General features: G+C 50.3%; 1 protein-coding gene across 5 annotated transcripts in view; it reads right to left on the reverse strand.

Annotated features, from left to right (window-relative positions):
* The window catches only part of HSPG2 (heparan sulfate proteoglycan 2), a 115343-nt gene that overhangs the window by 64904 nt on the left and 36484 nt on the right, over positions 1-13955 (reverse strand). For 4 of the 5 annotated variants that reach the window (XM_032231760.1, XM_032231761.1, XM_032231762.1 and 1 more), the window contains exons 9-22: positions 11497-11754; positions 11276-11395; positions 10894-11025; positions 10458-10602; positions 10220-10371; positions 9692-9838; positions 9428-9591; positions 7758-7937; positions 6130-6326; positions 4135-4282; positions 2767-2894; positions 1805-1891; positions 1262-1341; positions 205-269 (exon numbers count right to left, since the gene is read on the reverse strand). In XM_032231760.1, the coding sequence (XP_032087651.1) occupies positions 205-269; positions 1262-1341; positions 1805-1891; positions 2767-2894; positions 4135-4282; positions 6130-6326; positions 7758-7937; positions 9428-9591; positions 9692-9838; positions 10220-10371; positions 10458-10602; positions 10894-11025; positions 11276-11395; positions 11497-11754 (2003 nt within the window). The remainder of the gene's footprint in view (positions 1-204; positions 270-1261; positions 1342-1804; positions 1892-2766; positions 2895-4134; positions 4283-6129; positions 6327-7757; positions 7938-9427; positions 9592-9691; positions 9839-10219; positions 10372-10457; positions 10603-10893; positions 11026-11275; positions 11396-11496; positions 11755-13955) is intronic. The other variant, XM_032231763.1, reaches the window with a different exon arrangement.

Raw genomic sequence — 13955 nt, forward strand, 5'->3', positions numbered from 1 at the left:
AGTATCCAAAGTTGAAATACAGAAGTCCCCCTTTTCATTTGGCTGAACCGCAAATCCACTTCACTATTCCAGAGGGACCAACCTCTTGAGGAAGAGCTGGGTGTGGATGTGTGGGTGTTTGTATGTGTGGGTGCTTGTGTGTGTGCACAGAAAACTGCCTCCTTTCCTAAGGCGATGCTCCATCCCCCAGTGCCATCCCCTTACCTTACAGCGGCAGCCCCCATCTGAGGCCTTCCTGCCCCCTCGCTCGTCGCAGACGACCTCCTTCCCTATAGACAGAGAGAGAGAGAATGAGAGACAAGGTAGATAGAGGAGAGCGCCTCCTTCAGGCCCGGCCTAGTTTACACTACCTGTCAGGGTAATGACAATTTAATAGCTGACCAGCTGCTTTAAAGGCTATAAACCGAGATGATGACATGAGGATGAGTCAGAAGGGTTACTGTCACTTTAAGAAGCTGTATATATATAAGGGAGGCCATGTGTGGGTGTCTCTCTCTCCTCGTGTTCTATCTCCATTGTGGTTCTTGTTAAAATATTCATGACTGGGAGAGACATGGGAACGAGGTCAGCCGATAAATAGGCATAGCAACTAGGTCAGCCAATGGGAGCGTAAACAGAGCTGAATCTGTGCAAAGAATTGAAGCAGAAACTTAAGCAGTCTCTTGCTCTGAGAAGTAAACAAGCAGTTTGTCTGGGCTTGTCTGCTGAAATGTAGCTAACGGCTTTTGTTCGCCTGTAACTCTCCTACATTGTGTTTACTTGGGAAAACCACCTGTTGGTATTGTACATTTATTCATCTATTCTTATGTATATAAAGAAGTTAAGGAATCTTGCTGCATCAGTTATCTGAGTGCGCTTCTGGATTTACAGTTCTCCGTGTGGAGTTGAAGATTGATTGATTGCCTGGTATTTGCCTAAGACGTGTAGGTAGGTATATAACTCCTGTATATAAACCATTGTTTGAAAGACAAAATCTCTGTGTACTGGGTTGTCTCAAAATAGTAGTCACACTGTGCACACTTGGACAATACCCCTCTCTGGGATGTGAGGCTGGCTGTGGAGGTGGGGAGACCAAGAAGCCGGTCTCCGGGAGAAGGGTTTGCTCCCAGATGGGGCAGCGAGAACAGCCGGAATAAAAGCAGAAATTTCATACCAGCAGGACGAAGGCTTTCTCGACATTCTGCCCTCTCTTCGAGGGCGTTCAGTCCCGCTAGGCCTTCAGGGACTTTGAAATAGTCTTTTGGGATCCCAAGGAGGTTACCTGGAATCTCGGTGTCTCCTCCAATCGGCACGCACTTCCCGCCTGGCTGGATGGGGTTGCCTTTGTAGCCAGGAGCACACCTGAAAAAGGGCAGGGACGGACAAGGCCAATCAGAAGGTTCTGACCAGTTCTGGAGAACTGGTAGCAGAATTTTTAAGTAGTTGAGAGAACTGGCAAATACCACCTCTGACTGGCCCCGCCCCCATCTATTCTCTGCCTCCTGAATCCCAGCTGATCGGAAGGAAATGGGGATTTTGCAGTATCCTTCCCCTGGAGTGGGGAGGGAATGGGAATTTTACAGTATCCTTCCCCTGGAGTGGGGAGAGAAAGGAGATTTTGCAGTATTCTTCCCCTGCCACACTCATCAAGCCATGCCACACCTACAGAACCAGTAGTAAAAAAAATTGAATCTCACCACTTCCTCCCTCGGATATGTCACCTGGCCATAACCTCCCCCCCTCCCCACGCACCTTAGCACAACAGGGCTGCTGCAGCCCCACACTCCTGGGGTGGGGCAAGCGGCAAGAGCTCTGTGCCTGTTACCTTTCGCAGCGGCGTCCCGTGTAGCCCTGGAAGCAGGCATCGCAGGTCGCCTGTCCGTCTACATCCAAGAAGCAGGAGTTGGAAAACCTGCCAGAGGGAAAGCGCCATAAGGCTGGGCTGCCGGGGAGCTCCGCCTGGCCTCCAGCGAGCCCCACTGGTGCAGCTCACTCAAAGTGCAGAGGTTGCACCAGTGCAGCTCCTGAAGATGGCTGTGGAAAGGTGTGTATGTGATGGAAGGAAGGGAACCTGGCTTTTCTCAGGCCCTGAGAGTTTAATTTTCTTTCCTGGAGCGAGGGGAGACAACATTCAATAGCCATAGCACTTAGACCAGTGTTTCTCAACCTTAGCAACTTGAAGATGTCCAGACTTCAACTCCCAGAATTCCCCAGCCAGAGAATGCTGGCTGGGGAATTCTGGGAGTTGAAGTCCGGACATCTTCAAGTTGCCAAGGTTGAGAAACACTGACTTAGACTTATATGCCGCTTCACAGTGCTTTTAAAGCCCTCTCTAAGCAGTTTACAGAGTGAGCCTCTGAAGGATGGAAGGCTCAGTCAACCTGCAGCCAGTCAGGATCGAACTGTTGGCATTGGGCAGAGTTAGCCTGCAATACCGCATTCTAACCATTGGGAAGGAGGGAAGGAAGATAGCAATAGCCTTTAGACTATATACCGCTTCACAGTGCTTTACAGACCCCTCTAAGCAGTTTACAGAGTCAGCCTCTCGCCCCCAACAATCTGGGTCTTCATTTTACTCACCTCGGAAGGATGGAAGGCTGAGTCAACCTTGAGCCTGGTGAGATTCGAACTGCCAAATTGCAGGCAGCCGACAACCAGCAGAAGTACCCTGCAGTACTGCATTCTAACCACTGCACCATCGTGGCGCAATACAGAAATCTGGGCAGAGATGTACGCTGAAGCTGCCCCAAACACTACACCCCGTAGACAACCCCGCCCCTCCCTCACCTGCGCGGAGCTTCGGTATACGGGCATGGGCAAGGCCGGCACGCCTCTGGGGTGGCCTGGGTGGCATCACCAAAGAAGCCCAGCTTGCATTTGTCACATCGTGGCCCTTCCGTGTTGTGCTGGCAGTTCTGAAGGAAGAGAGAGGAGGAGGGGCCATGAGAGCCTAGAACTCTGCTCTGGTCCAAGAACCATTGCCTTTTGGATCTGGGACCTGGTCAAAGTTTCATGCCCTGGAGATGCCCAGATTCCGTATAAATGCATTTTGGGGGGGTGGCAGGCAAAGAGAAGGGGAAGTGTGCTGGGAAGAGGGGTGGGAAATGACAGAGGATTTCGGGTGGCTATCTGTGTCCCAGTTTTGCAAATCTTAATTTGTTTTGCCCCGCGCACCAAACAATGCAACGCCACCACTTAGCAAGGGCACTTATATGCCGCTTCACAATGCTTTACAGTCAATGGTGGTATTCAACTGGTTCGCACCACTTCAGCCAAACCGGTTGTTAAATTGCTGGCTGGCCCCGCCCTGCCTTGCCCAGTCACTTCGTATTAGCCTCACACCTTGGCTGGTGCCTTAGAGCAGGGATCCTCAAACTATGGCCCGCCGAAGCAATTAATCCCACCTGCGTGGTACCACGAGGCTAGCCATGCTCACCTAGCCACGCCCACAGAACCTGTTGTTAAATGATTTGATTAACACTACTGTTTACAGCACTCTAAGTGGTTTACAAAGTCAGCATCTTACCCCCAACAATCTGGGTTCTTAATTTTCCGACCTCGGAAGGAAGGAAGGCTTGAGCCGGTGAAAATCGAACTGCTGGCAGTCGGCAGAATTAGTCTGCAATACCACATTCTAACCACTCTGCCGCCATGGGCGCTTGTAGGACAGGCTTTGCTGCTTGAAACGTTTCCCAGCCATTCCCCTAGGTCCGTGATGCAGGCGTCCCAGCCATCGTCCCAGCCCAGCTCCACCGCGCATGTGCGCACACCTCCCGCCAGCCAACTGGTCTTCAGGTCTCTACCGCGTATGCATGGGAGGGCACTTGCATTGCATTTTGGAATCTTGCACGCCCCTCCCGTGCCCTGTTTTGGCTTCCAGGTTGGTGTAGGAGGCCTTCCAGGCCCAATAAAGGGTGCAGGGGACCTCCTGCACCAACCTGGGGCACACGGGGTGTGAGTGTGTCACATGCAGATTGCATTATGGGTGCAGGAACGGGTGCACACGAGCTTTCGGCACATGACAACAAAAAGGTTAGCCATCGCTGCCCTAGGTTCTCCAGTCGGCACACCCTAAGTCTAAAGCTTGTTTTGGAGCACCCCCAAATTTTAGGGCCCACCCTGCCCCTCTCCAAGTCCTGCCGCTGAGCCGCTCACCAGGCAGTATCCTGAGAAGGGGTCGCAGGAGGTGGAGTGACCATGGCAGCTGCAGCCGGAACAGATGCCCAAGTAGGGGCCGCCGGAGACTCTCTTGAAGTGAGGCTCGCACTGCTCGCAGGAGAGGCCAGAGTAGCCCACAGGGCACCTGCAGAAAGAAGGATGAGTGGCAGCTACAACTACCAGCTGCTCCCGCCAGCGGAGACAATGGGCAATGTTCTGCAGTACAGTAAAAAGCACACTTAGTCCCAAACCCCCCTTTTTTATTTCAAAGGCTATGAATTATGTTCATTCACAGCCCGTAATGAGTCACAAATAGTTTGTAAAAAGTCCGAGAGAAGTCTGCCAAAGTCTTTCGGGATAAGGCTGATAAGCACCCACCTTTATCTCTCTTGAAACGCTGCCAAAGACCTAATTGGCAATTAGCTTGCAAGGCCACACAGAGCAAAGAGTCCAAACGGAGCTTCAGAATTTAAACCAACCAGCACGAACAAAGTTGCTTCCTGCAAAGGCTCATGTGCCTTTGCTCCTCTTTTATGTCCTATGGGAGGGGCCAATCACCTCTAAGCCTTACTCCCAAGTTGTTCCTTTTGTCTTTACTGTTCTTGCCTTCTGGCAGCTCTGCGCATGTGCGCACTGGAACAGGCTCCCCCTCTGCCTCGCTCTTGTCCAACTCTGGAAGCTCTGGAGGCAGCACATAACTTCCAGATGGCACTGGCCCCCTCTCTGCCTCTGACACAGAGCCCTCATCCGAGTCTTCCCCAGTCTCCAGGACCGGCCCATGTTCCTCCCCAACCTCCTCACTGCCCGACACTGCTGCCAGCTGCACTGGCCGCCAGCGGACCACAACAGGCAAAGCGAGTGAGGGGGTAGTGCAAAGCTTGTCCTTGTTCTGGCTATTTCAGAACGGCTCTGGATGGAAGCACAATTGCCCGGAGAGGTCATGGCAGGGAGTTTCAGAAGGGCATAGCCAAGCCCGATAGGTCTACTCAGAATAAATAGAGGACAAAGATGTCTGCAAAGTGGCTGTCCCGTGCGAGGTGGCAAATAATACTTTAGTGCAAAAAAATTTCTGCTGCCTGATCAGAGTGGAAGCTGTGGGTCATCAGAAGGCAAAAGCTAGAGGAATCCTAGAGTGTTGTGACCCACCAGCAGCCAGCAGAGCTGGCGGCAGACTCAGACAGTGAGGAGGTTGGGGAGGAACATGGGCCAGTCCTGGAGTCTGGGGAAGGCTCTCTGACGAGAGCTCTGTGTCGGAGGCAGAGAGGGAGTCAGGGCTGTCTCACAGTTCTCAGATCCCTTCGAAGCCAGATATAAGTGAGGCAGAAGAACAGCTGGAGCCTGTTCCCAATGTGTGCATGCGCAGAGTTGCCAGATGAAGATAACAGCTAAGGAATAAGGGCTGATGGGAGTAAAGCCGCAGGTGGGCGGTGAATGGCCCCTCCCATAGGGAATAAAAGAGGAGCGAAAGGGGAGTGGAGTTTGCAGGAGACAATGAGTTCAATTCATTACGGCAAAAGATCTGTTCCTGAATGCTTGCCAAATAATTGCTGCTACAGTGTGGCGTTTGGAAGATATTGGCCTGGCAGCTCTCCAAGTCTGATCAAGGTCTGTAGTTGTGAAATCTCTTTAAAGACTGTTGGCTGGGACTTTGCTGGAGAGGAATTCCCTTTGAACTAAATAAAAGGTGTTCTATCAGGACGAGGAGTTGGCTTCATGCTTTTGGGAAGCCTCGGTCAAAACATTGAGTGGCCCTGTTTTTCCAGGCTTTAGAGGCTCCCCTCTCTATGATTGGGGGGGGGGAGACACACATTCTGTTAACCCTCTCTTCCATGTTCACCCTCTAACCCAAACAAACTGGGGAATAAGCTAAAAGTGTTGTCTGACTCCAAAGCCAACTTGTTATGGGGAATGTGTGATCCAGTAGGCCCTCTTCCCCCAAACAGATTGTGGTCCTAGAGATTCCTCATAAGAAACTGCCCCCCTGGCTGGCACCTGCACTCCTCCACATGATGCGCCACACCCAGGCTGGTGACCTCTGTGGTGGTGGTGTCCATGACGATGTTGCTCAGTCCCACCGTGGCCATCCGATTATCGTACACCGTCTGGATCATGACAGCCTCCAGGTTCTGCAGGGTGAGGAGCAGCTCCTCCCGGCTCACAGGCTCCCCAGATTCCTTCTGCCAGTTCTCCTGTGGGCATAAAACATGATCAGACAGCGCCAATCTTGCCAGTGTTATGAATTCCCCTCCCGTGGTCTGCATCTTGGCTTATTCCTTGAGCCACGAGTCAGACCCAATGTGGCCTACTTCAAATCTTGGTTAATACAAGGATGAAAAGGGGCAGCTCTATGCTCAGCATCCCAAATCCTTGGAAGCACTAAAAAAATGGGAGTGTATGTCCCATTTGGCTGGGGGTGTTGTCACCTGTCAGCCGCCGGCTCCCTTCAGCAGCCAAATCAGAGGAGGAGCGTGGGAGCAGGGGTGGGTTCCTGCCAGTTCTATAGAAGAGGTTCCACAAATCTACCGTGCCCTTTAGAACCGGTTCCAGCTCCCTCCCACCACCCGCCACACCACGTGTGCCTCACTCGCAGCTCACTGATTGGCTGGCTCACCAATCACCCCGCCCACCTCTAAGAGTCCTATCTAAAAGTCTTAAAGCTGTCAAGTGTGAAGCTGTGCTTCAATGCCAGAGTTCCTGAGCCAACATGACTGGAGGAGGAATTCTGGGAGTTGAAGTCCACAAGTCTTAAAGCTGTCAAGTTTGAACACCCCTGGGGTTTTTTTTTCTAAAGGGTTAGGGGTACAAGGGTCTTGTAACTTGACAGCTTTAAGACGTGCATGCTTCAAATGCCAGAGTTTCTGAGCCAACATTTTGGTTGCTAAGCAAGAGCGTTGTTAAGTGAGTTTCACCACATTTTACAAGTTGGCCATGCCCACCCAGTCACATGACTGCCAAACCACTCCCACTCAGTCACATGGCTGGCAAGCCACTCCCACAAAGCAGGCCACATCTATAGAAGAGGTTCTAAAAAATTTTGAAACCCACCACTGAGTGGGAGTCAGCGTCAGCATCAGGGCAACCTGAGAGCTCCAAGGGAGAAGAGGGAATGGAGCTGTCAGAGAGAGAGACAAAGATGGAGCCTGAACTGTCCATCAGCCCTCAGAGGAAGAGTCAACAGCTCCCATGTTTAGAAGTGGCTGATGAGGAAGAGGAGAAACAGCTGGATCCTATGCCTGACGCACAAATGCGCAGAAGGCAGAGGAGAGGAGAGCAGTAGTGGAAATCTATGGGCCGGTCCTTGGGACGGAAGAGCCATAACTGCTAACTAAGCCCAACCCTAGCTCTGGGGGTAAAAGGCAGGGGGCAGAGATGAATATATGTGGCAGACAACTATTAATCTCCCTGCCAGACAGACTTGCTAGCCTGCGGTGAGAGAGAAACTTTTTGCCGGGGCTGCCGGTGTTCCTAATAAAGGAATCACTGATTTAAAATACAGAGGGTTTGTCCTGTTTGGGAAGCTGGGTCAGGTCTTTATGGGGTCTATCTCAGAAGACCCTCCCAGCAAGAGACAGATGTTCTCCTCCTCAATCCCCGTCATCCCTGTCTCCCCTGGCACTCACCTCTGTGAAATGGATATGGCGCCGGTTGGTCACAAAGGGCTCGGGAGGCACCTGTAGCCGGTAAAGCAATTTCTGCCCATTGCCCACAAGGACCACGTCTGGCTTCCGGACAAGCTCTGACTGTCCTCGGCCCAGGTGGTAGCGCATTGTGTACTGGAGGGAGCCTCCGTAGGAATCCACCTGCAGGGAAAGTGGGGAAAGCTGGTTGCCTGGGGGGTGGGGGTAAGCGGGTATACAAGAGTGCCCAGACTCTATAGAATTTTTCAAAATGTTTTATAGATGGCACTTCGCACCGGCAAGGTTGGCTAGAACGTATAAAGATAGATCAGCCAAATGTTGGAAAGGTGTTCTGCCCCCCCTTGTTCCACACCAAAGCACACTCCGAGCCAGAGATAAATTACGGCATTTAATTAACAGACAAACAGGTCCTTGTGTCAGCCTCTGAGTCGATGCTGAGACCTTGGCAGCAACCCAGCGCAGACAAGCTTGGGCAGCAATAAACCCAGATAAGGCTTGGCAGCAATCCAGCCTGCCAAGCTCATACAAAGTTCTCCGACATTCGATTCTGTGTTGACTTCTGCAAAGAGGGACGTGTGCAGAAGTAGCTTTTTATAGTCTGGAGAGGAACCTAATGACCACCAGCTGAGTGCAATTATCTCCTGTAATTGCGTAATTGTTCCTGACGCCTAGTAGCTCTTCGATGGCATACATCTAGGAACAACTCACTACTAGCTTCCGGCTCACTCTCCCTTGTCTCCTCCCCACTGGCCAAGGCTCAGGTGCCTCCTGGTGGCCAACCAGCTTCTCTGCGCCCTGCTCAGAGTTGGAACCCTGTCCAGGGTCCTCCACATCTTCCAGAGCCGACTCATAAGGCCCCTCGCTGTCGGAGTCTGGTGGCAGCTCCAACGGCTTCTGCTGGGCCACAACAGAAAGGTAACCAAACACTGGGTTCCTATTTCCATATGCGAAAAATGGCCCATTCCTTACAAAAATGGGATGCAAGAGCAGGGCTTCGGGAGGCCAAAATTAGCTGTATTCAACATATAAGACACACCAATATTTCCACACTCTTTTAAGGGAGGGGAGGTGTGTTTTATACTCCGAAAAATACAGTATGTATTATTGTAATTATCTTAATATATACCGTATTTTTCGGAATATAAGGCACACCAAAACGGGCCCGTTTTTTGTCAAAAAAATTGCATGCATAGCCTTTAGGAGTCTTATAGACTATTCCTGGGGGCTGTGGGGGGCAAAATTGAGCAAAAACCAGCCTGTTTTTCACTCATTTCTGCCTTCCACAGCCCCCAGAAGCTCTCTAAAGCTTTCTACAGGCTCTGCACGGCCATTTTGATGAAAGGGCGGAGTTTCAGGAGGCAAAAAAATGCTGTATTCAGTGTATAGGACGCACCCAGATTTTCAGCCTCTTTTTTTGAGGGAAAAAGGTGTGTCTTATACTCAGAAAAATACGGTAGTTGTATTATAAATGTTTTTGTAATGAATGTAACAACAAATATGTGGACTATGAACTAGTGAATGATTGTACCCAGTTCACACACTGTTTGATGGAGATGAAAAGTATTATAAATAAAAATAAATAAAACATTTTTTAAAAAAGACTCAGGAGATGGGTGGGCATCCGGGAAGTGTGGGCCATCTGCTGCCCTTGCCTTGTTCCCCAGGAACTGCTTGGGGAGAGTCCAGAAGGAGTCGTGCACCAGGAAGCGTCGCGAGAGATCGACCAGCTGGAACTCCTGAGCGCTGTGGTCGATGTGCATCTGCGTCGAGGCGAGGGGAGGCGTGCCGGGCTGATCAAGCGTGGTCACGTTCACCCCTGGGAATAAAGAGGAATGCAACAAGCTGGGTGGGTCGGTGGGATAGGGAGGGTCACCCAGTCCTATCCTTGGGCAGAGGAGACTGCCCCACTGCCTCACCTTTGAAATTGTTGTGTTCATCAAATCGGAGGTGGATTTGTTGACGGTAGCGGCCGGTGCTGCGGCACGATTTGGCGACCCCAAAGCAGAAACAGGGCAAGCACTGACCGGTCTCTTCAATGTGGAAGTGCCTTTCGGGGCATGGTCCTAGATGGTGAAGGGGTGGGAAGATCAGAAACTGAGAAGCTGGGGAGGCCTCTTCAGTGGTGAGCTGCTGCTGGTTCGGGCCGGCTTGGACGAACCAGTTGTGGCAATCTCCGCTCACCAATCTAGGCGCAATCCCGTCCTACATCGCTGTGTTCTTGGATGCTGCACACATGTGCTGAAGGAGCACACGTGAATTGCCATATGTTTTGATGCCGCAGGCTTGTGCGGAAGGCACAGACGTGAGCGTGCTCACATTTCTGGAGCTGGGCGAACCAGTTGTTACAGTATGTGACGCCCACCTCTGCCTCTTCACCCTGAACAAATCCCAGCGAGAACAGAGGGGCGCAATTCTCCAGCTCTGCTCCTCCTCCTGTAGCTCACCTTGGCCAGGCGTGAGGCTCAACGCACCGTCCGGGATGCCGAAAACCATTCCCCGGGCATTGATGGCCTCGCAGGTGTAAACCCCTTGGTCGGCCTCCTTGACATCTTGGATGACTAGCGTCCCCCGGCCATTCTTGCTGGCGAAGCTCACCCTGTAGGCGCAGGAAGAACTGAGCACCCTGAAGTTTTTTGGGGGGGAGGACGGGGAGCAGTTGGGGCTCGACCAGGGCTGGCCTACCTGCGGCTGGTGGGGATACGGCCCCAGTTGAGCCTCCAGGAGATGACGGGGGTTGGGACGCCCACGGCCACACAGGTGAAGCGAACGGTGTCCCCTGGGGTGGCCTGGATGAACTCCTCAGGGGGAGTGATGACCTGTGGAGGGACTGGGGGGTGGGGAGGCACAGGGAGAAGTGGCAAGGATGGTGAGTCGGGCAGAATGGAACGTGAATTATTTTAAAAGGCACCAGGGGAAGGAAATATGGAGGAATGGCCTAGCCATACTTTAAAGATTAGGTAAAGCTTCCACTTCCAGAGGCAGCCCATTTGGAAGAGAAGGCCAATCTTTTGGGGCTTCCCGAGGGAGGAACCCCAAGAAGCCAATCCCCCTTGCACTCCCCTTCGGTCACCCCCCCTCCATCCCCGTCTGGCCTTTGCCTGCATCCTTGCACACTCACTGCAGCCGATCTCGTCCGAGCGGTCCTGGCAGTCGGCCTCGTCATCACACTGGTAGCTGGCCGGGATGCAGGTGTGGCTGGAGAGGCAGACAAACTGGTCGGGGCCACAAGTGTCTCCGGGGGCCTTGGTGGCTGCAGGGAAGGAGGAAGGAGAGGGAGGATCAACCCACTCTGCCTCAGGAGTCTTTACCAGCTGCCCCTCTTGAATGGCTTCAGGGGTCCCGCGAGGACTGAATTCAGGGCTAATTCTTTCCCAAATCCAAGTTTTTGAATTCCTAGTTTTGAGCATTCGTCTCACTTTGGCCCCCCGTGAACCCAAGATTTGCAGAAAAGGTCTCCCCATCACCACCCACAACCCGCCCACCAAGCTCTTGATCCTCACGGCAGTGCAGCTCGTCAGAGCCGTCGGCGCAGTCATTGTCCCCGTCGCAGCGCCAGAGCGTGAGGGCGCAGTGCCCGTTCCGGCATCGGAACTCATTGGGTTCGCAGGGCGAGGGAGTGCCTTGGAGGGGGGCGACAAAAGGAGAGTTACCGTTGCGGTTCTCTCTCTCTCTCTCTTTCCCACACCTGCACGCGCGCACACCCGCATCCCCCGGGACTCACCGCAGTTCTGTTCGTCGCTGCCATCCGGGCAGTCCCGCTCGCCATCGCAAAGATAGTCCCGGCGGATGCATTGCCCGTTGAGGCACAAGATCTCGTCTTTCTGGCAAGGGCGCAATCCGGGGAACTGTTGGGGCTTGGAGACCTCCACCTGAAGAGGCACGGTGACTGGTGCCCGGCGGGTGGTGATGGTGGAGGTGGTGGTAGGGAGCCGGGCAGTGCTTGGCGGGGAGGAGGTGGGCTCCAAAGGTCTCTCGGGGTCTGCCGGAGCAGAGAAGAAGAGCGATGGTTAATACATGAATAATTAAATATTCATTCTCTTTATTATAAATTCCAGGTACCGTATTTTCCGGCATATAAGATGACTTTTTAGCCTATAAAAATCATTCCAAAAATTGAGGGTCGTCTTATACGCCAGGTATACGGCAAGCTGAAACTTACCAGTTCCAAGCCAGTCTGAATGCCATTAAATACCTCTGCCGCTTCCATACTGAGCTGCATTTTCCATGCCGGCAGCACTGAGCCGGCAGATTCCACATAGCGTATACCACTACGAGCCGGCCTGCTCAGACTCTCTTGGAGTCAGGAAGGCAGGCTGATGATGTCACACCCTCTGCCAATCCAATCAGGCCTTGTATTCATTAATAGAAAATACATCGCTCGCCGTGATTGGCTGGGCGCTGTATACTGGAATGTTTTTTAAATTTTTATTTGGTGTGCCTCGGAAGAGGGGTGGTCTTATACGGCAAGTATATCCCAAACCCTACATTTTAACAGGAAAAGTAGGGGGTCGTCTTATACACCCAGTTGCCTTATACGCCGGATAATACGGTATTAACCGCAGCTAGAATTGTATTTGCACAACATTGGAAAAGTGTAGAAATCCCTATGGATGAGGTGGTGATAAGAAAAATATTAGAATCTGCAGAAATGAACAGATTAACATTAGCAATGAAGGAGAAAGAGCAAAAACTGAATATTATATGATTTGGGCAGTTTTTACCAATGGTTGGAGAAAAATAAAGGAGTTTGGAAATGAAGAAGGCTAAGAAATAACTAGAAAATATATTAAGATATAAAGAAGATGAGAACTTAGTTTGTGTATGATGAGACAAATGATGTTTAATGTTAATATGATATAATTACTAGAAGATATTAAGAAGAAAAATTGAGAGTTTTTTTAATGTTTAATATATTATAATACTAAGCTTAGGGAAATAATGTTAATATGAATGTGAAAAATGTGGCACAGAGATATTAGTACTCAGTCAACACACTGCATAAGGAAAGATGGAATCTTTATCTTAATTTTTAATTATAAAATTCTTTATAAAAAGAAAAAAAAACACATTTGTGATGTGAATTTGGGTGCCAGTTTTACAGCTTTTTTCCCCACGATGGTTAAGTTGCTTCCCCGTTGACTTTGCCTGTATGTGTATGATGAGAATAATGATGCTTAAGGTTGATTTGATATTATTACTAGAAGTTATTAAGAAGAATTGAAGACCCGAGAACCTTCTACTAAGCATTAAACCAGAAAACATGAGCAGTTCAATATGGCATTTGAGCCTACATATAATTGTGGCCGCAAGAAGAACTTATGCACAATTTTGGAAATCCACTACCATACCGTCGGAAGATGCTATAATTAAAAAGATCTATGAATGTGCAGAAATGGACAGAATGACGGGTTGGCTGAGGGACAAAGGAGAAACAGAACATTACTTTAGCTGGAACTTATGGTATATGTGGGCGACAAGGAGAACAGCAGGGACGTAAAACGGGGAAAGTTAAAAGTGAACATGGGTATTGTGATAGATCCCTGAATTTTGTAATGAGAAGATGTGGCTTAGAGACCTAACAATGAGGAAGGAAAGAAAAAAGTTGGACTGTGAATGACTGTCACCGCGGGGGGGGTGGGGGGGTGGAAGGTTTAAAATTGTATTTGTATTTGTATGTTTTACTCTTAAAAAATGTATAACTAATAAAGATTACTTTAAAAAAAGAAGAAGAATTGAAGTATATATTCAAGAGTGAGATATAAAGCGGGGGGGAATATAGGATAGATTAGCGAAGGTAAGGGAATATGAAATGATACTAAATTATATTTGGGTTTGCGGAAATACCATTCCGAGGAAACATAAACTGAGATTTGAAATAGAAAAAGAAAGGGAGAGAGGAGGAAAGAATGAGAGGAAGACGGGGGAAAGAAGAAAGAGGTAAGGAGAGGAGGATGGAAGGGAGAGAAAGAGAAGGAGAGAGGCTAGGAAGGAGAAGAGGAAGAGTAGGAGAAAGGTAAGGGGAGAAGGAAGGGGAAGGAGAGGAGGAAGGAAGGAAGAAAGTAGAGAAGGGAGGGAGCAAAAAAAGAAAGAGAAAATAAGGGGGTGTTGCAACAGGCGGAAGGGATGGTAAATAAAGCAACCCAAACTTTATATTATAACTTATTAAATGAAATTAAAAAT

Source organism: Thamnophis elegans, chromosome 15 (genome assembly GCF_009769535.1).
Source record: "Thamnophis elegans isolate rThaEle1 chromosome 15, rThaEle1.pri, whole genome shotgun sequence".
NCBI classification, from domain to species: domain Eukaryota; kingdom Metazoa; phylum Chordata; class Lepidosauria; order Squamata; family Colubridae; genus Thamnophis; species Thamnophis elegans.